The 24,750-nt window shown below is 41.7% G+C and overlaps 1 protein-coding gene across 3 annotated transcripts; it reads right to left on the bottom strand.

Moving 5' to 3' along the window:
* Positions 1-14,798: 14,798 nt before the first annotated feature.
* Positions 14,799-24,062, bottom strand: YIPF5 (Yip1 domain family member 5). 3 transcript variants are annotated; one of them, XM_081852184.1, is made up of 6 exons: positions 23,906-24,062; positions 22,212-22,328; positions 20,205-20,377; positions 19,311-19,456; positions 18,071-18,252; positions 14,799-16,498 (listed from the first exon to the last, which is right to left on the bottom strand). In XM_081852184.1, exons 2-6 carry the CDS (start codon positions 22,316-22,318, stop codon positions 16,336-16,338), a joined length of 771 nt encoding a protein of 256 aa, XP_081708310.1. In that variant the 5' UTR covers positions 22,319-22,328; positions 23,906-24,062; the 3' UTR covers positions 14,799-16,335. The 3 variants fall into 3 exon arrangements, with proteins under 3 accessions (XP_081708310.1, XP_081708311.1, XP_081708312.1); XM_081852185.1 differs by lacking the exon at positions 23,906-24,062 and adding an exon at positions 23,697-23,719; XM_081852186.1 differs by lacking the exons at positions 22,212-22,328; positions 23,906-24,062 and adding an exon at positions 21,176-21,267.
* Positions 24,063-24,750: the final 688 nt, after the last annotated feature.

Genomic DNA, 24,750 nt, shown 5'->3' with positions numbered 1-24,750 from the left:
CTTTAGCTAAAGTGGTGCTTCAGGTTAAGAACAGTTTCAGGTTAAGTACGGACCTCCGGAACAAATTAAGTACTTAAGCTGAGGTACCACTGTATATGTATTTCTGACATAAATAAGAAACCACTACATCAAAATGAACCCAAAGTTGTAATTGACCAGATCAGACAATGCTTTTCCCTAGTTTAATACCATGCTTATTATGAGTAGCAAGAGTGCACCAGCCCACCTGGTGCATTTGCTCGGTCTCCAATGTTCCTGGACAGCTGCACAAGGGTACAACTTTCAATATATGGCCTATATGCACCAATCCAGTGTGCATGGGCTTAGATCAGGCAGTCTGTTCCTGGGCTTCATCAGGGATACTGTCAGGCTGAAATGGGCTTCTGCCTGTTAGATCTTATGCAACCAGTTCCTATCTGAAGGCTCTGCTGATCAGAATGACTTGTTTCCATAGCTTTCTATCTCACCTTTCCCCCACCATGGAACCTAAGACAATATACACGGGGTTCCCCGGTCTCCCATCCAGGTACCGACCGAGGCCAAACCTATTTAGCTTCAGAAAGGCGGTTACATCATGGCCTTCAGACTGTGCCCTGTCATTCCCATCAAGAAGCAATGCCATGAAGAAGCAACTTCAACACAGCACAATGCCGTGGCGCCATAATGCATCAAAGGTGGTGGCAGAAAACAACACTGCAGCATTTCTGGTATAATTTTTTGGGATATTTGCTGGAAGCTATGGACCACACACAGAGTTCTACTTATGCCATGTGTCTGTGCTGGGCCCGGGGGTAACCCGAGAAACATGGTCCAGGTCCGGTCCAGAATCCAAAGGCTCTGCTAGGAGTCAGTCCGACAGGGCCAAGGCAGGACACAAGGCAAGAAACCAGGCAAGGACAGGTACAGGATCTCAGGCAGGATCTGGCATACAGCAATGTTGCTCCCGCAATCTGGGGCAGGGTCCGACAGCCTTTTATCTTTTTCGGGGTAATGGCCGGTCCTGATCCCCCGGAGACTCACCTCCCTGTTTTGCCCAGACACGAGCACTCCTCCTGCGAGTAGTCAGGTCTCTCCTTTGCTCAAACCTTAGTCTCTGCAGCTCGGGAGATGTCGGTGGGTTACTAGACTCAGGGGCCATCTCAGCCTCCCCTTACCAAACCGGTAGTGGAGCAGCTGTAAGTGATGGCCCAGCTGGAGGCAACAAGGTAATCCCCACATCTGGAGCCAGGGCAGGCTCAGGCCCCTGACTCAGCCCAGCTGGTGTTTGTTGCAGGGGAACCTGTGCAGACTGGGACTCTTCAGGATCAGGCCCAAGACTTGGTTCAGATGATACCTGAGGCAAAGGATCCAGTGCAAACTGAGACTCCTCTGGTTCTGAGTCTGAGCCTGAGTCCCAGGCCATCACAGTGACCACCCCAACACTGTTAAGGCCACAAATCATCCTGAATGCACAATAAAAATGACTTCTGGAGGGACTCATAGTCATCTTAGCTGCCTCCCCAAAGGCATGTTAAAAGCATTTCCTAGTATTAATAACTTTCAAAAATTCAAAGCTACAATCCTAAACACACTTGAGAGTATGTCCTATTGAACCCAATGAGACTTACATTCTGAGTAAACATGCATAGAATTATGGATTCTTCTGTGTAAGTTACTGAATGATCTAAGGATATTGCAAGCTCTAATGTATTATTTCTCAGTCAGTGCAATGGAATATAAAAGCTGTCCAAGCTGGTTTTAAAAAGTATAAAGTTCTTACCCACTGACGCCAAGAAAACCTTCATTTGAGAAGAAGTAGCTGTGGAACCAGACTGGCATTGCCGCAGTGTACCTGAACATGGGTGGTGTGCAACAAGGAGTTCTATGCTTAAGAAAATTAATATGGATTGCAGTTAATTCTAAACCTCTTTTGATGTCATTTAAAAGGTCACTTTAGCTAACAGACTCTGTTGGGCTGGGAAGCTTAAGGATTGTTGGACACATGTTCTATTTGGAACGTACCTTGCTACTACTGCGCTTTGTACTTCCTGAATGTTGTGATAGTAGTCTCAGTAGTTTAAACATATCAGACTACGTGTAAAAATAATGTCTGAGGAAAAATACATTTATACAAGCCTAGTTTGAGAGAACATAGGTTTAGAAATATGTATTCAAATGTGACTTTTCCATGAACCTAGCAGATTAAGGTGGAACCAAGATGGCAGACTCTTACAAAAATGTCACGAGCTGGAAAACCACTGATTGGCCTTTCCTAATTATATGTTCCATGCAACAGGACACACAGCATAGCCGATCTAGCATTAATTCTGAACTATAGTTCTCCTTGAGAGGTAACAAATTGTCTCCTTTCTAAATATTTAGGATGCTATCACTTTGTAATGGTCAGTTCTTGTCCTTTTGACGTAAACTAATAGCTTTAACACAAACTCATGTGAAACATTGACCACCGCTTATTATTATATACATCTGTCTACACATGAAGAACGGAACTGCTGGCAGAATTCTTAGAGAAAATGACAGAAGGGTCCATGGAGACACAGCATGTCTTCTGGAGAGGTGTGCTTTATATGTCTCATCACTTTACATCAATAGTGGTGCTGCTAGGGCAGGCATTCCCAAACTCGGCCCTCCAGCTATTTTGGGACTACAACACCCATCATCCCTAGCTAACAGGACTGGTGGTCAGGGATGATGGGAATTGTAGTCTCAAAACAGTTGGAAGGCCAAGTTTGGGGATGCCTGTGCTAGGGCTAGACTGCTGGGTGCAGGTATGATCACCTTAAGGCCTTAAAAGGCATGTAGCCCTTCCCTTCCCAAACAATACTGTCATAGTCGCAGTTTCCACAACATCTTTCTTTTTATTTTTCACAGTGGATGTGCTACTGTCAGAGTGAAGCTTTGAAAGCCCTCCTCTCCACCTTTAGTTCCTTGCTTTTGGACCCCACTTGGAGAACTGAGTACCTCAGAGGACTGAAGAGAATGTATACAACTAATTGGAGCTTTGCTCCAGCAGCACTGCACCCGCTGGGAAAAGTTAAAATGACATTGAGTGGACTGCTGTGGCTGCCAGCTGGCTGATAGAGGAGGAGGGGACCAAGCAGAGCCAGTGTGGTGTAGTGGTTAAGAGTGGTAGATTTGTAATCTGGGGAACCGGGTTCGCGTCTCCGCTCCTCCACATGCAGCTGCTGGGCTCCTTGGGCCAGTCACACTTCTCTGAAGTCTCTCAGCCCCACTCACTTCACAGAGTGTTTGTTGTGGGGGAGGAAGGGAAAGGAGAATGTTAGCTGCTTTGAGACTCCTTAGGGTAGTGATAAAGCGGGATATCAAATCCAAACTTCTCCTCTTCTTCTTCTTCTTCCCCCTTTTAACATTCCCCTCCCTCTCTTATCCCTGTAATCCTCTAACAAGATTTGCTCTAGGGAGTTGCTGGGGACCTGCAGAAAGAGATGTGGGGTGTTTCGTGGTGGGAGGAGAGGAAAGGTAAGTTCTGATGTGCAAGGAGAAGTCCTTGTGAGAACAGGATAACTTTGTTGCATACAATCCAGTTTTTTCATCATTCATTTTCTTTGCTATGCTATTTACGCGAATGAGATCCGGGTTTATAGAAGGATCAGGGAAATGGGGTGACTGTACGTGTTGATATCACAGTGCCCTATGGGGGGATATATCTACATTTGGAACCTTCAAGAGCCAGCTTGGGGCTCCTATAAACAGAAACCAAATTAGTTGCTTGCCTAAATGCTGTAAAGTGAATCTGGGAAGAGAGCCACAAAGATGTGAGGGGAGGGAAATCTGACATCTGTCACTGACTGTGGCTAAGTATGGCTCTCTGTAGAGTCTATACGTTGCATCTCCTAACCTTGTCTGAACCAAGAACTTCTAATTAGGACAAATAGCCTCAGAACAAGAAAATTATACTGAATTTAAACATTGCCAGCTGTGATCCAATAAAGATGCCATAGTTGCCACATATCTTTGCCAAGATGCTAGATTAACTTCTCCTGTTGATAATTAACATTTGAAGCAATAACGGAGGGTGAAATCAGCTGATGGCCTCGTTTTAATAAAGCAAAAATTAAGTCATCAAAGCAAAAGGCATTGATTGAGTCCATTAAAGTTATCATGGGCCATCCAACAAATGTTTAGTATTTGTCTCCATAAAGGTAAAGGTACCCCTGACCATTAGGTCCAGTCGCAGACGACTCTGGGGTTGCAGCGCTCATCTCGCTTTACTGGCCGAGGGAGCCGGCGTACAGCTTCCGGGTCATGTGGCCAGCATGACTAATTCGCTTCTGGCGAACCAGAGCAGCGCACAGAAACGCCGTTTACCTTCCCGCCGAAGCGGTACCTATTTATCTACTTGCACTTTGACGTGCTTTCAAACTGCTAGGTTCCATAGTTTACTGGTAATCCACACTGCAATCTGACTGTGACTGGCAATATAACCAACCATTAGCATTCCCACTTTTGTGGGCTGCTGTGGAGAGGGGAGGGGATGCAGAAGGCCACAGGGCTTTGCATTTGCTGGTCCTTTTCTAACCCCACTTCTCAATGCAGGCTGGGAAACAAATCCTGCTTTCTCAGACCTGAGCAAGATTCAACACAATGTGAAAGGCTGAAAATGGTAGCACTTTCTGAATGGGGCTTTTTCAGTCCTGACCTTGACTTCATTTGTAAAAATGTGTTTGTGAGAATGTAATTTGCACTGAGTTGTAATGCAACATAGGGGTTGTTTTTGAGTGGTATGGTGGGCAATGCCTGATATTCTGTATTCTGACAATCCAATGTGCACATATTTACTAAAACCAATGGAACTTTTAACATGTTTGGATCAAATCATATATTGCTACCTTGGAGTGATTAGTAATTTGCCGTTATGTGATGTCTGACTTATGGCTTTCCTTACCTGTGAAATGAGGAGTGCTATACAGTGGTACCTCTGGTTACGAACTTAATTGATTCCGGAGAACCACTCTTAACCTGAAACTGTTCTTAACCTGAGGTACCACTTTAGCTAATGGGGCCTCCCACTGCCGCCGCGCCACCGGCACACAATTTCTATTCCCATCCTGGGGCAAAGTTCTTAACCCAAGTTACTACTTTCGGGTTAGCGGAGTTTGTAACCCGAAGTGTTTGTAACCCCAGGTGTTTGTAACCTGAGGTACCATTGTATTTGTTTTTAATGACAGCAAATGTATTACTTTCCCTTAAATTAAAAATAAAATAACATTGGCAAGTTTTCCAGTGATAAAAATGACTGTCAAAGTGTGGTGAAAATGTCAGGTTGAAATTGTCTATTGGAAAAATTATTTGGTACGATTTCCCACATGATATGTGTTCCAATGTGTCTGTTCACCTCAGAAGTGCATCTCAGAGATAATCTTTCCCTGTTAATTTGGTAGATTTCCATTGCTAATGATTCTTAAACTTATGTGCAACAATAGCTAAAGAACATCAAGCTCAGTGTTTATCGGAGTATGTCCTTGTTTCTACCAAAAAACCCAAAGATTTCTCTTGTTGGAAGTGACGTGAGCAAAGAGGGAGATATGAATGCTGTGACCACAACAAGCAGCTGAAACTGTTTCCGCATTAGCGTGAAAAACAAAAGAATAGATCTGTCTTTTTTGATTACCAATCTTTTTGAATGTTAAGCTTACAAAAATGTAAGTAAGATTTCTGTTCTTCACTTTTGTGTAAGTTACTCCTTCTAATTCCTCAGGTGAGAAATTGTTCAGAGCGCACATGATGCACTGAAAATAACACGTCACAAATGCTCTTTGGTGCTTGCTAATGGGCTTTATAAAAGAAAGCTACACTACTCTCTCTCTCTCTCTCTCTCTGTGTGTGTGTGTGTGTGTGTATCAGACTGTGAGCATATGTGGAGAGGAAGCTTCTTTATTTTTATAGTGTTGGAAAGAGGATTTACTTTAGTTGAGGCGCAGAGACTAGGGTGTGGACTGAAAGGCTGACATAGGCTTAGTGAGAGAATCCTAGCTCTCTGTGCTGCATGAAGGATAGCTTAACACAAATTTATGTAATAACTCTTTGTGTTGGGGTGGGAGCTCAATATAAATAAAATTATTACCCACAAAAAACAAACGCAACCCCTCTATCCCTCTTAATAATACTGTCAAAGGAAAATGAGAATAACTTTGAAATTATGCAGAAAAGAAAACTTTGAACGGAGGAAGGCAAGAGAATTCTTTTTGGAATGGAAAAAAGCTGATTTTACGAGAGAGAGGGAGAGAGGATTGGCTTAAACTGCAGAACTGGAGCGTTAAGCATACCATGAAGTAGCAATGCTTTCTCACCCATCACCAGGGTTACCCAGCTCACTCAGGCTTGCAACAGCATCTGTGCTAATTTGAAAGGCCATGATTAAAACAAATCCCTTGTGTTTTTCAGGAAACAGAGGCCTGAATTGCTAAAGTGGTGAATTTAGCAACTCGCTTGGTGAATTCCTCTGGATAGAATTTAGGATGAAAGAAGAATATAAATCTTTTCTAAGTATCGGCTGTGGCAGCTTTGGATTTAGCTGTGAATGAGTAAATTGTAAAGTAGACTCTGTGAGATATGCTATAGGCCCACCCAGTGGAGAACTAGAACATGACACAAGTAAAAATGTAAACACTGCAAAATGCTTTTTTTCATAAACTACTTATTGAGGTTTAAGATTATATCTAACCTTTGCTGACTTTTGCTTGTGCACTTTGAAGCATAACATGGAGAAACCATAGGATAAAGCCTATGGTTCAACTAGTTCAAAAAGTTCTTAACTACATCTGAATGCTACTTTGGGCTTTACGCTTAAAGATACACACACACACACACACACACACACACACACACACACTTTGCATTCCACTATGTGTGTGTTTTGATGTTTTCTTAGTCTTCAAAAAAATCTTTATATTTCAACATGGTGCCATGCAACATTCTGAATGCTAGGAATTTTTTTGCCAAGGCTCATTTCTAGGGTTGCCATGTGTCCTCTTTTTCCAGGACATGTCCTCTATTTCAGGGGTAAAATTTCTGTCTGGGTGGATTTTTTAAATTTGTGAAAATGTCTCTGGCTATACTTTCCAGATGAGACATAGACATAATTGGTGGTTGAAGACTTGCTTTCCGCTTCTTTTTTCCTGCCCCCTTCAGCAATATATCACAGCTTCTATAGCCTACATATTAGGGCAGTTCATAAAAAACTTTTTTTGGGAAAATGCTTGCTCCAAATGTCTTACCTTACTACACTAGGGATTATATAGCTATATCTGAAATTTCATGCATATCAGTTAATATCTTGACCCTCCTCCATGAAAATAGCTGTTTACTTGGCCGTTTTCCTATGTCATGAAGGCTGAAATTTCAATTCAGTGGAGCAGTGTCAAGATATTAACTGATATGCATGAAATTTCAGATATAGCTATATAATCCCTAGTGTAGTAAGATAAGACCTTTGGAGCAGGCATTAAAGAAAAAAAGTTTTTTATGAACCGCCCTACTACATATAGTAGGGCTTTTTAAAATGAGAGTCATCAGGACATCCTCTTTTTTGCTCTTCAAAATATGGCAACCCTAGCTGAACTTAAACTGAACGGAGAAGTGAAGTGAATCAAACTAGATGGTTTTGTAAAGGGTTGAACATGAAATAGAATTATTTCTTTTTAAGCAGATAGATTTGTGCTTTTGGTGTGCATAAAAGGTAAAGGACCCCTGGCAGTTAAGTCCAGTCGCGGACGACTCTGGGTTGCGGCACTCATCTTGCTCTTGGTATGCAAAGCTGGTACCTAAGCCCATTTCACTGCTTAAAACAGATGCCATTCAATGATTAGGACTATAGAACTGGGCAGAAAGGTTGGCGCTGTTGAAGAATAATCCCATGGGATCAAATAAACATGAGGTGGGGCAGTGCTCCCTACTGCCAAGTCAAAATATATCCCTCAAAGGGTGAAAAGTTATATAGGTGTCTGAAGATAAGGGTCACATCCACACCATACATTTAAAGCACATCTAGTGCACATTTAAAGCAAATGGTCTTACCCAAAGAATCCTCAGAACTGTTCCCTCTGGCAATATCCTGAAAATGCTGATCAGACGTGCTTTTACTCGCAAGATTGAATGCATTGCCCTCAGCTGCACTTGAGGAACGATTCCAACAGATTCCACATGGAAAATGCTCATGTCCCTGTGGAGATGGCAGTACCGAATTGGTGGTGCATGGCCTTCTGGCTTGCATTCTTTATAAAGACTAAAGGAATGAGATTATTACCCCTCTTTTATTGTCCATTCCGGGTCGCCCAACCACTGCCACAGTGTCCTTTCTCTTGGCAGATCAAGATGAGCAGGTGACAGCAAAGGTTGCAAGGTTTTTAGCTGGGGCAATCAGAATAAGATCCACTAACCGACTATTGATTCAAAACCCTAAAATATATTTTATATAATTGACTTTTCATTTCTATTCTTTGTATATTGTATTGTTGTTTTATTGCTATGGCCGATGGCTGACACAAATAAAGATTCATTCATTCATTCCTCAGAACTGTGGTTTACCCTTCACAGAGCTACAATTCCTAGCACCCTTAATGAACCATAGCTCCCAGGACTCTTTGAGGGAATCATACACAATGAGATCCCCAGACTATTTTCATCATCTGGCCTTCGTGTAGCAAGCCCACAGGAATGTTTGTTGCTGGATCTGTAATGGAAAGTCTGTTATTAAAATAAACGTGAACTCACTTTGGCATCCCATTTCTCTGTATGGCAGAGAGCACAGCTTGATCAGCCTTATAGAAAGGAGCCTTCTAGACTAGGCATCCCCAACCTGTGGCCCTCCAGCTGTTTTGGGACTACAACTCCCATCATCCCTAGCTAACAGGACCAGTGGTCAGGGTTGATGGGAATTGTAGTCCAAAACATCTGGAGGGCTGAAGGTTGGGCATGCCTGCTCTAGACATAACTGTCCTGTTTCCACGGTTGAACCAGACCCCACAATTATTGAAGGAATCATGGCCACCCAAAAATTCTTGCCTCTTGCCTATTTGTGCTCCCTGCTGTTGCAAACATTCGTGAGGGAGCCATGGGCTTTTTTCTAGAAATAATTATTGGAAAGCTGTGAGCTAACCAACCATTGAAAACCTTGAAGTTTTAAGTGTACTTTGACTCTACCTAATTTCCAAGGAAAAGAGAGGTGGGGATTCTGAGGGAAGGGATAACAGAGAACTCCATCCTTTGGTATGAGTTCCTTCTAGTGTACTATTGTGTTTTGTGAGATGAGCTTGAAGAGGACAGGGCCTTAATTTTGGGAAGACGACATTGATATTTCTGTAGTTCCTGAATCATAAATTTATCTTTAAAAAGATATTCATTGTCTTTTTGGAGTCTGGTTCCTGCTTACAGGAGGTTGATAAACAGTAAACAGGCCTTCCTGGCAAATACAAGGATTAGTGTTCTGATCTTTTCTGCAACCATTAGGATCAGAGTGCTAGCTGTTCTTTCCAAATCATGTAGAAGATAATGTAGGTGCTTGTACCAGGGTCACAGTTCATTCATAAGGGATGTATTTTATATTAAGTTCATGCCAGCTGTTCAAATGCCATGAGCCGTGGAGATAAACCACATAAAATTCCCGACTAGTACTCATTGTTACATTAGGTTCTCAGAAACATGAAAATCCAAGCCGTGTAAGGAAAAACCAGGCAATTAGCAGTGCTCATCCATTCTCGACTAACACAATATAGTACAGTTCCCTGTTCAGGGCAAAAAGCAGCTTGATATGTGATTTTTTAATTGTGAAATGGTTTGAGGAAATCGCTTTTAAAAATCCTTCCTCATCCCTTGTGCACCAAACTTCTGCTTTAGTTTGCATCCTTCACAGCTGCATGGTGCAGAACAAAAAAAGCCAGAGATAGAACTACATGTGAATGATTATCAACACTGGAGTGGATATTTAAGTTGTAATTAGAAAAATCTTAATAATTGTTCATAAAGGAAACAGTTTATAAGAAGTAAATAAGGAGGGTTAGGATACAGGACAAAGGAAGTCTTTTATTTGGTTGTTTGTATTGTTGTATGTTATGCTCATGTTTAATGAGAGTGGATTTGTGTATTGGGGGGTGGGGGTGGGTTGTGTTATGTCGTAAATAAAATTCCAATAAAAAAAGGAAAAAAAAAGAAAAAAAGATTAACACTGGGGCAGTCTTTCAACTATCGGTCATGGTATGAAACTTTTCTGGTTTACAGTGGTACCTCTGGTTATGAACTTAATCCGTTCTGGAGGTCCGTTCTTAACCTGAAACCGTTCTTAACCTGAGGTAATACTTTAGCTAATGGGGCCTCCTGCTGCTGCCATGGCGTTGGCACACGATTTCTTTTCTCATCCTGAGGTAAAGTTCTCAACCCGAGGTACTACTTCTGGGTTAGCGGAGTCTGTAACCTGAGGTGTTTGTAACCTGAGGTATCACTTTACATATTGCAGATTTTTGAAATGCTGGGTCTGCTTGAAACCTCCGGGGCCTCTCAGGGTGCACATGGAACTCTTTGCATGTACAGATGCCCCTACTCAGCTGGGACTGCAATCAAGTTGAACAGAAAAGACAATATGTACACTAGAGCTATATGTATGCTTCATGGGGTGCCTATACATAGGAAAAGCTCTAAGTTCTTTTCACTGCACAGATTTTGCTTTTAAACCTGTCCTCACAACAGTTTTGTGGTTATTCATATTTTGTTTCTGAATCGCTCAATTGGTAGAGTTTGAGACCCTTAATCTCAGGGTTGTGGGTTCAAGCCCCATGTTGGGCAGAAAGATTTCTTGCATTGCAAGGGATTGGACTAGATGACCCTAGTGGTCCTTTCCAACTCTTGACAATTCATAGAATCCTAAAATTATAGTCACATCGTTCTAGAATCTGAACATGAAAGTGGCTTCTATCTTCATTTTAGGTAGATTTCTCTGTGGCACCCATGCTTGTGTTGCATTTTTACTTCCACTGACATTTCCGAGAACTGATGCATTTGCTCATTTACTGTTGCATTCAAATCCCACCTTTCCTCCAAAGAGCTCAAGGGTAGTGTTCATGCTTCTATCCCTCCCCATTTTATTCTCACAGTAACCATGTGAGATAAGTTAGGCTGAGAGAAGGCACTTGACCCAAGATCACCCAGTGAGCATCAAGGCAGGATTTGAACCCTGGTCTTTCAAGTCCCAGTCCAGCACTCTAACCACTGCACCACACAGACTCCATTATATGCAACGATTATAATGCATGTGTCAATCTGAACATCTTAATATGACCAAAACGACCCCCCCCCACAAAAAAACCCACATTCTACTGTTTCACACCTGTTCTCTGTCCTCCAAATTACAGCTTTGTGTAATGTTGTGCCTGAGAGATTTCTGGGGAAGTCAAAATTATCGCATGCTATTTTGCAATTTAATTGATCCTCACAACAGTATTCACTAACTGTGGACCCCCCCCCCCCTTTATGGACAAACAAAGCTGCCTTAAAAATAATAATGCTAGTATTATGTTTCAGTTGAGGTTTTAAAAATAACCACCCACATTGGTATTCTAAAGATTCAGCTTCAGAAAATTCAAACGCCCGTAGTATCAGATTTCTTTTCCAAGCATTAACAAGTCTATGTGAAGAGAGAGAGCTAACACCATTGAAAATTAAGTTCATAACAGCTAGTCCGTCACCATGCAAGCTAGCTGAAAAATTAAGAGCTAATTGCCATAAAAGGTCCAAATTTAAAATAAAATTGAAGTGAGCTATACTAACCTTATACAATATCCTAGTATTAGAACTTGATGTGCTCAGAGAAGAATTTGATCTTTCATATTTATCAGAACAGTTTGGAATACAATTAGGTCTCATTTGAAAAAGTAATCATTTTAATTTAGTTGCGCAGAAACAGGACACTGTGAACCATGAACAGATAATGTTCCTCATTAAAGCAGAGTAAGAACTTTGTGCACCGGGGCAGATGTACAGTGATAACCAGGATACAATGAAAATATACAATTTCTAGCTAAAAAGTACTCTTTAAAATTATAATCAGGTTTCTCATGATGCATGACTAAGAGATCAAAGGGACATGGGTAAACCTTAATCAGCAAAAGTTGAAATTAACGTTTTTAGAATAGCTTCTTCTGCATTCCTTTGCAACATAGGGCTTTTGGGGGGGGGCAGAATGCTTTATGTAAGATAGTAAGATTTAAAAAGATGGCTATGAGCAGAAATGCCCAAGTGTCATGAATAAAAGAGCCTTATGAAATCCCTTGTAATTAATTTCAAGGAACTAAGTGCTGTATTGCTGCTGCCTATGGACAGGATCCAGAAGACTTCAGGGATCACTTCCAAGGATTTCCATCACCACCAGTCCTAACACTATCCCCATAATTGTGGTTCAAATGCTTTTTCTTTTTAGATGCTAAATGCATAGATGTGCAAAATGCTGCAGTGAAACCTAATGATGAATGTAGTCAACAAAGAGTAACAACTATGGTGGAAACCACTGGGTTTTCCAAGCAGGCGGCTCCTGGACAATACCCTGTTATTTCCATTTTGGGCCTCTACCTAATCACCTTGGCTCAGAAGTCTCCCATTCTGCCTGGAAATACTAGCAAGTTGGGGAAGAATGCATTTGGAACTCCTGCCGCCACCCTACATTGAGACAGATCAGGAGTGTTGTCCTTTCTTCAGTATACTGGCCTAGGATCTCTTGGAACTGGTAAAACCTACACTTTCTCCGTGTCCTGACTCAATAAGGCACCTTGCAAAGGCATTCGAGAGAATACAAAAGGGTTTAAATGAGAAAGGGTGAGAGGGCATGCAAACCCCAGCCCTGATGTCCCCAGGCATGCACCACAGAAACCCAAGGTGTTTTCAGTGTGTTCAGCTGAATGTGCTTAAAACGCCTCTTTGTATATTTGGGATGAATATGCAAATATTGGGGGGGGGGGGGTTATAGAGGAAGAGGCTTGCATGTGTATTTCCCCTCCCTAATTTAAGCCATTTGCTTGTTTAAATACCAGGCTGTTGTCACTGCCCACTTGGCTATTGTTAGGCCCCTTCCTTTTTGTGAGATAAACATTCATCCTTCTTTTGCTCATTTCAAAATTCACTTCCATTCTAGCACCAGCCCAAGCTTCCCAAGACTGTAACTCATCTTAATACTCTGAAACTTGTGAAATTTTAGACTGACTCCACTGGATTACAGGTGCAGTGAGATATCAGAAACGGTCCTTTGTGCAGACATTTTGTCCGTCTAAAACTCCCAGTTGTGCCTTTCGTACACCCCTGAATGGCAATTTCCCTCTGGCTGCGGGCAGTAACTTTTTTTGGTGTGGGTGTGTGTCAAATTCCGATTCAGACATTGAGGAGGCAAAGGGTTAAAGCTCTCCTTTCCCAGATCATGGTCCCTGTCCGGCTTAGACCTATGCCAGCAAATCACACACTAGGCAAGGACAAGCTACGTGACATATGTCATATCTACTTTGACACTCAGATCATGAGTCCTCACTAGTCAGTGCATATACCCAAGCCCTGGACATCCGAATCCTGCCAGGCTATGCTCACACCTCCCCCCTCACTTACCTATGTTGTTACTCCAGCAAGAGGGCAGCCCCCATGTCCTCCTCCTTCTCTCGAATGCCTTTGTGTTAGACACAAGACACCTTGTGCACTTCCCCCCATTTTATACTAGTTTCGCCTGCTGTCATAGCAGCATGCTGGGCATTTTGAGAAGGAAAGTACACATACCTGCACATATCTTGTAGGAGGGGTAGTCAATGTTGTGTTCTCCAGATTTTTCTGGGCTACAAACGGCATCCTTGACCGTGCCTACTGGACATGATGGGAGCTAAAGGTACAGCAGTATATGGGAAGCATATTGGCTACCCACCCCTGACTTAAAAAAAAAAACCACAACAGGTAGGAATGTGTGGCAAACAGATGAAAGGCCTTGAATCCTCCTTTGGATAAGAATTAACTCCAAGTTGCAGAAGTACTGTAAGGTTTAGACAGCTTGATTTATATCATCCTAAGTTATGTCTCAGGTTGTGCTCAGGTAATGTTCCAATCCATCATTAGCTGCTTGCCTATTGCAGTTAAAAGTTTTTATAGGTTACCCAAAACGTAATTAGGAACAATTTGGTGACTGAACTCTTCACACAATGCATACTTACAGAGCTCCCAAGGGCATGCTATACTAATGGCAGGAATACAAGCACACTATAAAAGTGCAGAAGCTCAGATTACTCATAGTAGGCAATCTCCACAATCAATGCCAAAGTATTAATAGCTAGCCTACTTATTGTGCAGATTTCTAGTTGCAGAGCCTTCCTTGGTTAATTTTACCTTCCAATGATATCTTAAAACATTTTTCAATGTATGCTACACTGGATATCACTCAGTAGAATGGTAGGAAATATTACATGAAAATTAGATATCTTTTAAGTTAGAAAATAAAGAAACACAGAGAGAAACCATTCATTGCAGACCTGTGTTCAATTCAAGAAAGATTGAGGCATTAGAGACTCAAATTTTAAGCTATAAGTGGAAGAAGCTGGAAATGTATCTTTACCATGCATCTCATTGAACTTGCTACCCACAGGTAGATTATTTTTCAATGTGGGGAGAATGGGTATGAATCTGAGGATTGCTCCCCATCATGGTCAAATTCTGAAAAAAAATTGTCCCGTCCATTCTCTGCTAAAATAGAACTAATGAAAGATCAATATATATATTTCAGAGGAAAAACTGCCAAAGCACAGAATTTAATTTGCAAATACCCAAGATTTGAATGTGCAAAGTTATCTGAATTTCTTGCACAACATTTATTTAAAGTGTTTAGCCAACAACTCTGGGCTACATGAAAACAGATCACATGGAGAATTGTGCAGAGGCATGGAAAGGAGCAAAACCTAGTGTATGACCAGGTATTTGCTGACAAGGAGGCTGATTGGTTAAGTTACACTGGTTCACCGATATTATCCAATGGGATACTCAAAATCTGTACCACTATGACAAAATTAAGACTTGTGAGATACTGTTAGCTACTTCCATTTCTCAACAAAGGATGACAAAATTATTACTTTCTCAGATACATGCAAGTTTTTCATGTGAAGTGTAAATTAAAGTATTTGTTTGTCATTTTGGATAGGATTCCAACACTTGCTTTACAATTAATTATAAAATGCCATTGGTGCAATCCAACATTTGGCAAGAGCAACTTCACCTTCCTCTCCAGCAGCTCCCAGAGACCCCAAAATCTGCTCAAGGGTTCCCTAAACCTCTGAAGCAGATTTTGACAGCACACATGGGGGTGCAAGGGGATAGGAGAGGAAGGCGAAGCCCTGTGCTATGCTCCATTCATGCAGGGATGTCTTTGGATAAACCACATTGGATACAAGCATGCCGTGATTGAAATGTAGCATTTGCTCGTTAGGAACAAATTCTCCTTTGAATAAATGAGGCTTTTTTTTGTTATTCAAGGCTGGACAACATTACTGGGAAGATATATTGTTAAAGGTCAAATTGAAACACTTTCAAAGAGCATTATGGGGACAATTTAATTGTTGTAGGACAACATTCATCCAAACCGCTTTCTGAAACAGGTTGTTTTTGGGGAACCATTTGAAAGTCTATTCTTAATTTCTTAGTATGAAAATGAACATCTTCTTGGATTTATACAATTATGATAGAGTTATTTACAAAATACATACAAACTGAAACATTTATAAATGCGGTAGCTTTGAGCCTGGAAAGCCTTTTGGACCATTTACTGTAAACAAAAACATAATCTAAGTTGGTGCTGTAAACTCTTCAAAAGTTATATGTGGGACTCATTCTGCTTTGCTTCAAGATTAGGTTTTATTGAGATAGTTTTCTAGTTTGCTAAACTGGTAGAAAAAAAGGGAATGTGTATCTTTTGTTTAGGATTGTAGTTGCATGCTGCCATGGGAAAGCAACTGTAAAGTTCATGGTTTCATTTCCTCTTATCTATAAAAACTTCTGAACTACAAAAGTTTTCAAAATAATAATATTTTGCCAGAGGCTGTTGGACTGGGAAAGAAATGTTACATTTTAAACAGTATAATCATGAACCTGTATTAAAGGTATAGACATTACAGGACAGTTCAAAAACATATTCAAGAGTCCTATAAAAAGGAACACAAAAGGCTTGTTTGTTTTTGTTGCTCCAGACGACAATTCAAGCATTAACCTTGCATGATAGTGACTAAGAGCTGGTTTCTGGTCCCAGTTTTAAGTGTCTCAAAAGTGAAGGCTTTTTCAGTTTGGCCCATTTAAGTCCAACAATAAGGATAAGTCAGCTCAAAACACAGAAATGAGGGCAAAGACTCCATATAATAAAGCACAGGGATATGCTACTAAAAGTTGTTGTCCTTCCATTGCCAAGGCTGAAATGAAGATTTTGGAAGCTGAAAAGCTACACCATCCAATAATTCCAGCAGCAAGAATAACTCCCATCATACCCCTGAAAAACAAAATGATTTAAACACAATGTTGGGTAACAGCTTCACATCACTGTGCACACGTCAAAACAGTCCTGTGCATTCTTCTAAGGTATTCCAGTTGCTATGGCTTTTAAGCATATTTTGGGGAAGGATAAAAAAATTTATCCAGCTGCACTCTCAAGCATGCTACCACCAGTATTTGGGGCTTCAAAATATAACTATATCAATCAATTAAGCCCGCCCACTAGTAAAGAAAGAATGGAAGGAAGGAAGGAAGGAAGGAAGGAAGGAAGTCTTTCTACGTTCCTCCCAAAAGAAAGGCTTGCTGAAGCCCTACAGAGATAACTGTGTATAAAAGAAAGACCAGGTAATACAGGGACAATGGCATTCTCAGTGGTGACCCCACGATTGTGGAATGAAATTCTACAGGACATCAGATAAACCACAGCCCTTGCAGATTTTAAATGGGCATTAAAGATGCAGATCTTAACTACTGCCTTTGGGAACTAATTTAATCCCAGTTGAAGAACTCCCTGATTTTGCTGTGTTGATCCTCTTGTCTTTTAGTAATATTTTGAAATATTGTTTTCAACTATTAGGGGTGCTTTGTGGTTGTTGTTTTTACTATACATTTAATATGTGGCTTATATTTTTTTTCAGTTGAAAAGCAATATACAAATTTACCCAACAGAGCAATCTAAACTTCCCATCTGCCATGCTGCACAGGTTTTGGATGAGGTGGAGGTGTCCCTCTGCTCAAGCCCTACCAGCCTCAGCTTTTTGGGGAGCTCTGACATCAATGGGGGAGCTCCACCATCAGTAGGGAAGCTTGCTGGTAGCAGCCAGAGGGACCCCCTGAAAGAGGGTGAGACTGGGCCAGCTCAGCGGATCCCGTGCAAATCCTGCCGCCACCATGTGACAGAAACAGCCAAATCCAGGCTTCCTCAACCTCAGCCCTCCAGATGTTTTGAAACTACAACTCCCATCATCCCTAACCACTGGTCCTGCTAGCTAGGGATCATAGGAGTTGTAGGCCAAAAACATCTGGAGGGCCGAGGTTGAGGAAGCTTGGCCTAATCCATGTCTCTTCACTGTGCCACCCTGGGAGCTGATACATTGAAGGGACATTTTTCCCCCTTCCCTTTCTGTAGGGCACTGTGGGCTGCGGTGCGCTAACAAGTCCCACCACAACAAGACATGGGCTAGGATTGCCACCTAAATAAAAGCACTATGACCAAAAGAGAAAGGAACCAAAGTAAATCACTTGATTGGAAAGTAGAGCTGTCAGTCATAGAACTACACCCCTACCTCTTTGGTGTATTGTATTCATGGGGAGCATCTTTTTCCCCTTTTATAAAAATATAGCAAATGGCAAACAAAATCTTAGAAGCGCCCTCAAAGCTCCAAGGTGAGCTCATATTGCCTGGAACCTGATCTGATCCTAATATCTACAAGGTGTGGCTCTTTGTCTCCAAGGTGAATGCACAGCCCTAAGTTAATACAAGCTGCTTTTGTAGATTTCCCCACCACTAGAATTTATAGATGTAACATCAGTATATCAGTGTAACATAATATTTGACGGCAATACTTACTGTAGAGAAAATACAACTGCAAAGCTGGAAAGTATGATCATAGGAAGGAGACAGTATCCTAGCACACTGGCAACACAGCCAAACGAAACGCCCGTCATGCTCATTAAATTCAGGAGACAGAACATTCCTAAGCATCCGATTGCACTAATCCCATACACATAGCCAAACTGAATTTTGCCAGCCTAGAAAGGAGAGAATACAAATCAAAAGTTCAAACCACATTGTCTTATTAGGAGTTTTGTATATTAGATTCCCTTACTCTGAGCTATTTGGAGAATGGGAAAAATAGAGTAAAATCAAAGAGGGAGAAAAAGAAAATATTACTTTTTATTAACAGTGAAAATTAAGGATTACAGGCAGAATCATTTTCGTTACTGTTTTGGTATTTTTACTTACTAGGTTTACAATAGTTTTTAAAACTCTAGGTTGTTTATTTATTTATTAAAAAAGATGAATGGGGAAGATGTTGCAAGAAAAAACTGTCTGTGCATGTTTTTTCGGGTGGGTGGGGCCAAGGCACCAGATGAGTAACAATGCAACAGATAAATACTCCCAACAGTGAGTGGACCACAAGAAGCCAGGTCAGTCGCCCATACATCTTTCCAAACCAAAAAGCACCTAGCCATACATCACCAGAGCACTGTAATGGGGCAGGGAAGATATAGGTTCTGTAAATTAATAAAAAGGCTTTTCCAGGTGCAGAAGTTTATATGAGACCCAGCTCATGATGTTTCTCCCCCAGGAGCCAGTCCTTGTCTGTAGCAGCCCCACAAACTACTGAATCCTTTTCTTAGAGAAGTTTCTTATCCTTGCTCACTTTCTGAAGACGGGTGAGAAACTTTTCAGCTGGTCTTTGAGAATTAAATACTTACATGAAATCTTTGATCAAAAGCAATAGAAACAATTTAATAAATAAAAGTCCACCCAAATCAGTTTTTCATCTGAAGAACTGTGTAACTAGATCTAGCTCCTCTGAAACTTGTCCAATAAGGTCCTAACAAAATATTTCACACTCATGCATATTCACCACATTGCCTCTGTAAACTTATTATATTTTGAAAGTATGCACACAAAAAATTACTCTTGTATTTTTCTTCTGCATTTCAAACAGCCTCATTATGTATTTATACGTTTAAGAAACCATACCTACTAGGAATGCCTTAACTTGCAACTTTTGTTTTTGCCCAACATGTTTTAGATTGATGCCCCCACCCCCATATGCATACCACTGACATCTTACCAGCAATAATGTGGCACCAAAGGCTAGGCAGAAGACCATGGGCCCTGCCATATCAGTTTCATTCATTATGCTGCCATCTGCTGCTTTTAACGGGTGCAATACTGTAAGAGTTTTCTGCCAGATGTGGTCAAAATTGATTCCTAGTTCTGCATTATCAAACAAAGAACAGTATTTTAACATTTGTCATCAGTGGAAATATGTTGTTTTTATTGCTGTATAGACTTGCAAGGCATGGAGTGACCCAAGAGAAAACAAACAAACTCTTAGATATGGTTGCAGCTGCAAAATTCTGCTATGCAAAACACTGGGGAAAAGTTTGAAAGTACCTGCTGTGAGAGAATGCAAATCAAAAATCGTATCTGAATGTGCAGAAATTGGAAAGCTTACAAGTTACGTAAGGGTGAAAGAAGGGAGGCAAAAAAATCAACAGATTTGTAATATGTTTGTGGACTGGCACAATGAGTCACAAGCATCACTAGATACGAGCTATTAGACATGCTGTAACAAGAAATATTAATTGTGGAAAAATATTTGCAAGGTATGAATGTGTTATAAAAAATAGCATAGCACCACTATGAAATATATTTAAAATAAAATAAAAAACCCAGATGTTTGATGGGGGTGTGTGTTAGGGCCATAATCAACTTTATCTCAGCCCTGTAATTAATTTCCACTTAAATCATACAAGAGCAGTTTGTAAGAGGCAAGTTAATGGAATAAAACCAGAGACCAGAGAAACTGCTAACAAAACTCAATAGCAGCTGTCTTACTATGTAAAGATAAATTTAAAAATATATGCATTTATTCTCTTGAAAATCAGCTGTCAGTGCTCCTTTTTAGCATGCCCCAAATATATTAGCAGATAAATAGATTTGCAAAAAATAAAAACCATACCTTCTAGTAAAGGTGGCTCATCTTCAAAATTGCTTCCATAGAAGGATTGTGGGGAGGATGGAGTGTATGTTTGCGTTGGCTGAAAAATCTGGCCAGTGTAAGGCTGTTGTGGCTGCATCATCTCTGGAGGGACGTATCCGCCTTGCTGAGAATAGTCGTAGCCAGCATACTGTCTGCAGAAAGCAATTTTTAAAAATAGTATTAGATGAATGCTTACAACACAGGAATTTTAGAAACTCTTTCAAAGCCCTTATATACCTACTCCACAAGAGACACTTCCATATAAACGTTCCCTATACAATATCAAGGACACGGGTGGCGCTATGGTCTAAACCACTGAGCCTAGGGCTTGATGATCGGAAGGTCGGCGGTTCGAATCCCCGCAACGGGGTGAGCTCCCGTTGCTTGGTCCCTGCTCCTGCCAATCTAGCAGTTCTAAAGCACGTCAAAGTGCAAGTAGATAAATAGGTACCGCTCCAGTGGGAAGGTAAACGGCGTTTCCATGCGCTGCTCTGGTTCGCCAGAAGTGGCTTAGTCATGCTGGCCACATGACCCGGAAGCTGTCTGCGGACAAACGCCGGCACCCTCGGCCTATAGAGCGAGATGAGTGCGCAACCCCAGAGTCGTCCGCGACTGGACCTAATGGTCAGGGGTACCTTTACCTTTAAACAATATCAATGAATACAACACTGCAGACATGAATTCTTGGAACGTAATTTCTGGAAGATGGCTGAATATATTCTGACAACATGTAAAGGAGAAGCAGAAAGAACTCTACCACTGTTTATCTGGAATTCAATGGTTTGGAATGCCTCACAACTATCAGTCCTATTAAAACCTTGTTTTCTTTTTTTAAGCCATCATTTGTACAGTGCTTGCCTTCTGTCAAATGTTCCTGACAATTTCTCTCCTCGCCCCCATCCCCTTCAATGATCACTTCCAGACAAATCCAACTGCATACTCAGATTAACTAAGATTGTTGTCAAGGCTTGGTTACAAGTTCCTTAATGTAGTCCAACATATTTCCGGACCTTAAATGAGGACCTAATCTAAGTCACCTTACTCTCCTATTCTAAAGAGTTGAATGAATCAAGTGGATAGTAGCATTTGTTTTAACACCTGTGACATGCACAATGACCTGGTACCCATTATGACACAAACCACCACAACTGGCCTTCTGGGTTGTTTGTATTTGTACTTTTCCCTAATTTCTAAGCAAGCTTCTTCACAGACAAGAATGCAGAACCTATCCAGAATTGGGTTCTAAGGACACATTCTAAGTGATGCATTGTATTTATTCATTTTAAGGCTCACTGCTCTTTAAACCTTGTAAGACAGGCTTGCATTGAATAAAATGACTGGCTGCCAGGCTGCCACAGGCAACAAGAAATTCCATGCAGGTGAGTGTAGGTTGGTGGAAGAGGGCAAGATTGCCAAGTCCCCTTTTCCCTTGGTTTCTAGCCACAATAAAACAAAAGTCTCTTCCTCTACTTGGCTGTAGACTCCCCCCCCCCTTTCCTTTTTTAAAACCAATCCACTAAAAAACCAATGGCTTATGTAGTAGCTTGCATTTCAGTGATAGCTGAAAAGAAGACTTCTAGTCCGTGGCAGCCAGCTAGAAAATGTAAGCAGAATAATGTGCAGGCTGGTAATACTGATGGGCTTATTTACAAAGTTAGTTTTTGGTAAGTAAAGTACAAGACCTGCTATTAATGAACTGGTGATACATAAACAGGGCTCTCTATATATGAGCTACTTATAGCAGTATAAAATGTATTGGACTAAATGTGATTTTTTATGAACTGGAGCAAAGTGTAATTAAAGAGCATTGTAGTTTTATTAGTAACAGTGAATGTTTACAAGCATCCAACTTTTAAACACTTGCATATAAAAACTGGCCTATGTTTATGGCACCAATGTCCTATGTTTATCTTAAGGAATTAAATAATTTCTACATTTTTCATTTTCTATTATGATTACTAAAAGAATAAAAGAAACTCAAATTACTTGTTGTATGTTCCTCCTGCATAGTCTCCTCCATAGGACTGTGCTTGATCATCAATGCTGTAACTTGTTTGATAGAAATCTGTATTGAAGTTGTCGAACCCAGACATTGCAATCTGTCTGCAAAATAAATTACATTTCAATGTATTCAAAAGTTAACACAATTCAACTAATTATATCTTCACTCCTAAGAGGCAGCTGGTAATTTTGAAGCTCCTTCAAGCAGAATACAAAGCCCTACCACTACAAAAGCACGTTCTCAGTGTTCGAAACCCCCATTGTTCTAGGTGCATTTTGCGACAGAGAATTTCATTAGCGCAAACAGTTTTGAGTTCTGGGCCAAAGATTTCAGATTAAAACTGCAGAGTGGAAGGAAATGGGGACCTTTTTCTGTCTCCCCACTTCTATCTACTCTCTGAAGACTGAAGAAGAGACCCTCTTAAAAATATTAGGGGGTGGCCATAGGAAGGACTAGACCATGTGAAAAATGAACATAATATTTTAGCTGCAGTGCATTCATTTTTAGCTCTGTATTCTTGTTATAAAAGCATGCCTAGACATTCCGTTGTTGCACCCATAATTAAACCTAAGTTTAATGTGTCATTTAGCTCCTAGCTTTCATATCTCCGTTTCTAGCACTACATGTTCTTATAATCAATCACAGATATAAAAAGGCTCTTAGAAAAGAAATCAATTAAGTGCAAAAAGATACTACTGTATTGCCAAATCAAATAGTAAGTGGCATATACAGGACCTCTTGAAAAATGACATGCCTGTAACTTCAAGTGAAATACTATAAGTACGTTAACTTAGTATAGGCAGTGTCTCAGGTTCTGTATCAAAGTAGGACTACTGACACATCTGGCTCTGCACTGTCAACTCCAGCCATTCTCAATGTGGTGCTCTCCTCCAGCTGTTTCACAACGCCCATTAGCCATGCTGGACACCAGGCTGGGGAACGCTAGTTTAGCCCTGCTACTCAAGGACCTTTAAACTAGATCTGAATATGGAATTCTGTAGATGCAGTGCATATGCTCTACCACTCAGCTACTGCTCTTCTCTAAAACAAAACCTCTTTAAACCAGTTTGCTGTTAATTATACCCCATTGCATTTGCAGCACTCTAGATCCCGCCCCCTGGCAGGTTCTACACTGCCATCACTGCACTGAGAAATATGCCAGGGCATATGTAGCCATCACCCACCATGTTTTATGCATAATAAATTATTTCAATTTATCCAAGAAAGACAACCGAAGGGGAAAACCCTCACCACCATCACCACTACACACAAAGCTGCATGACATTACTGCAAAGGACGTTCTGAGCAAGGTTATCTGCCTCCGCTAAAACCAGTTATTTTAAACGGGATGATTTCAGCATTTCTTCCGACCTCTGGCATGAATGAAACTGGGATGCGGGTGCTTGGAAGCCACTAGCTTTTAGGATCAGACCCAGTTTGGGGGGGGGGGAGAGATCAGCACTGCAGACCTTCGTGCTACACAACAGAGAACGGGGGAGGCGATGACGGCCGCTTGTGGGCCACGTCTCTCGACGAACCGCCTGCTGCAAGTGTATTTAAAGCTGAGTGGAGCTCAGCATCCCTGCCCCCCCCCCCAGCCCCTTGCCTCCCTTTCCCACGGCGCCTGTGGTTGCCAAGAGAGGGCGGGTGGCGGGTGTGACGAGCCCCCTGAGCTCACCTTCAGGCCCGGGCACCAGACCCCCTTCGCTACGCGCACGTCCGGCGGCCGCAACCCCGCGAAGACCCCTCACCCCTCCGCTCGCTCAGACGCTACGTGTCAGACGCCCAAGGAGAAGCACTTCCGGGTCGACAGGGGCATGCGTAGTGGAGAGCCGACGTCTTCACTCCCAACCTCCTCCAGCGGAAGCCGGTCTTTCCCCGCGTCTCTATGACGAGGCGAGGACGGGCGAACGTACGCCAGCGCGCGTCGCAATCCGAACGGCGTGAACGTGGGCGCCTTCTGGTGCCCCGTGAGCATGCGCAGAGCGGAATGAGCCTGCGGGTGTCGCGGGCTGAACGGTTAATACACAAACACAAACGCATATGTTTAATAAAGGGGAACCACCCCCTCTTGTTGTTGTGCCTCTTCGAAAATAGAGGGCTTTGCCTTAATGCTGTTTCTCACGATGATCCTTTCTAGTTTTTGAGCTTTGAAGATAACGTCCTTAAATATATATATTTTTTTCTGAGGGGAAATTAATGCGCTGCTGGCTCAGGTGCTGACCTGCGATAAGGCGCCCATTGCTCGTTTCCGCGCTGGCCCGCTTTCCCGCTTCAGTGCACGAGGCATTTCCGATAAGGAGGATTTATTTAGGAAACCCCTCGTGCGGCTGGGATGCTGGCTTGGTTCTCTGGCGTCACATGGCCTTATAAAACTCGGAACAGACCGCGCTGATCTGCTTTGCCAGCAGTCTTTGGACGCCATGTGTAACACGTAGCGCTCTCTTTGTGTGTCGCTTTTCTTTTGTCTACCGAATGCTCTTGGTCTCATTTTACTGGGAAAAATATGGAGATGGGATTAGA

This window comes from Podarcis erhardii (genome assembly GCF_964252035.2).
Source record: "Podarcis erhardii genome assembly, chromosome: 2".
Classification (NCBI taxonomy): Eukaryota; Metazoa; Chordata; class Lepidosauria; order Squamata; family Lacertidae; genus Podarcis; species Podarcis erhardii.
The sequence above is the reverse complement of the archived record's forward strand: the minus strand, read 5'-3'. Positions and strand labels throughout refer to the sequence as shown.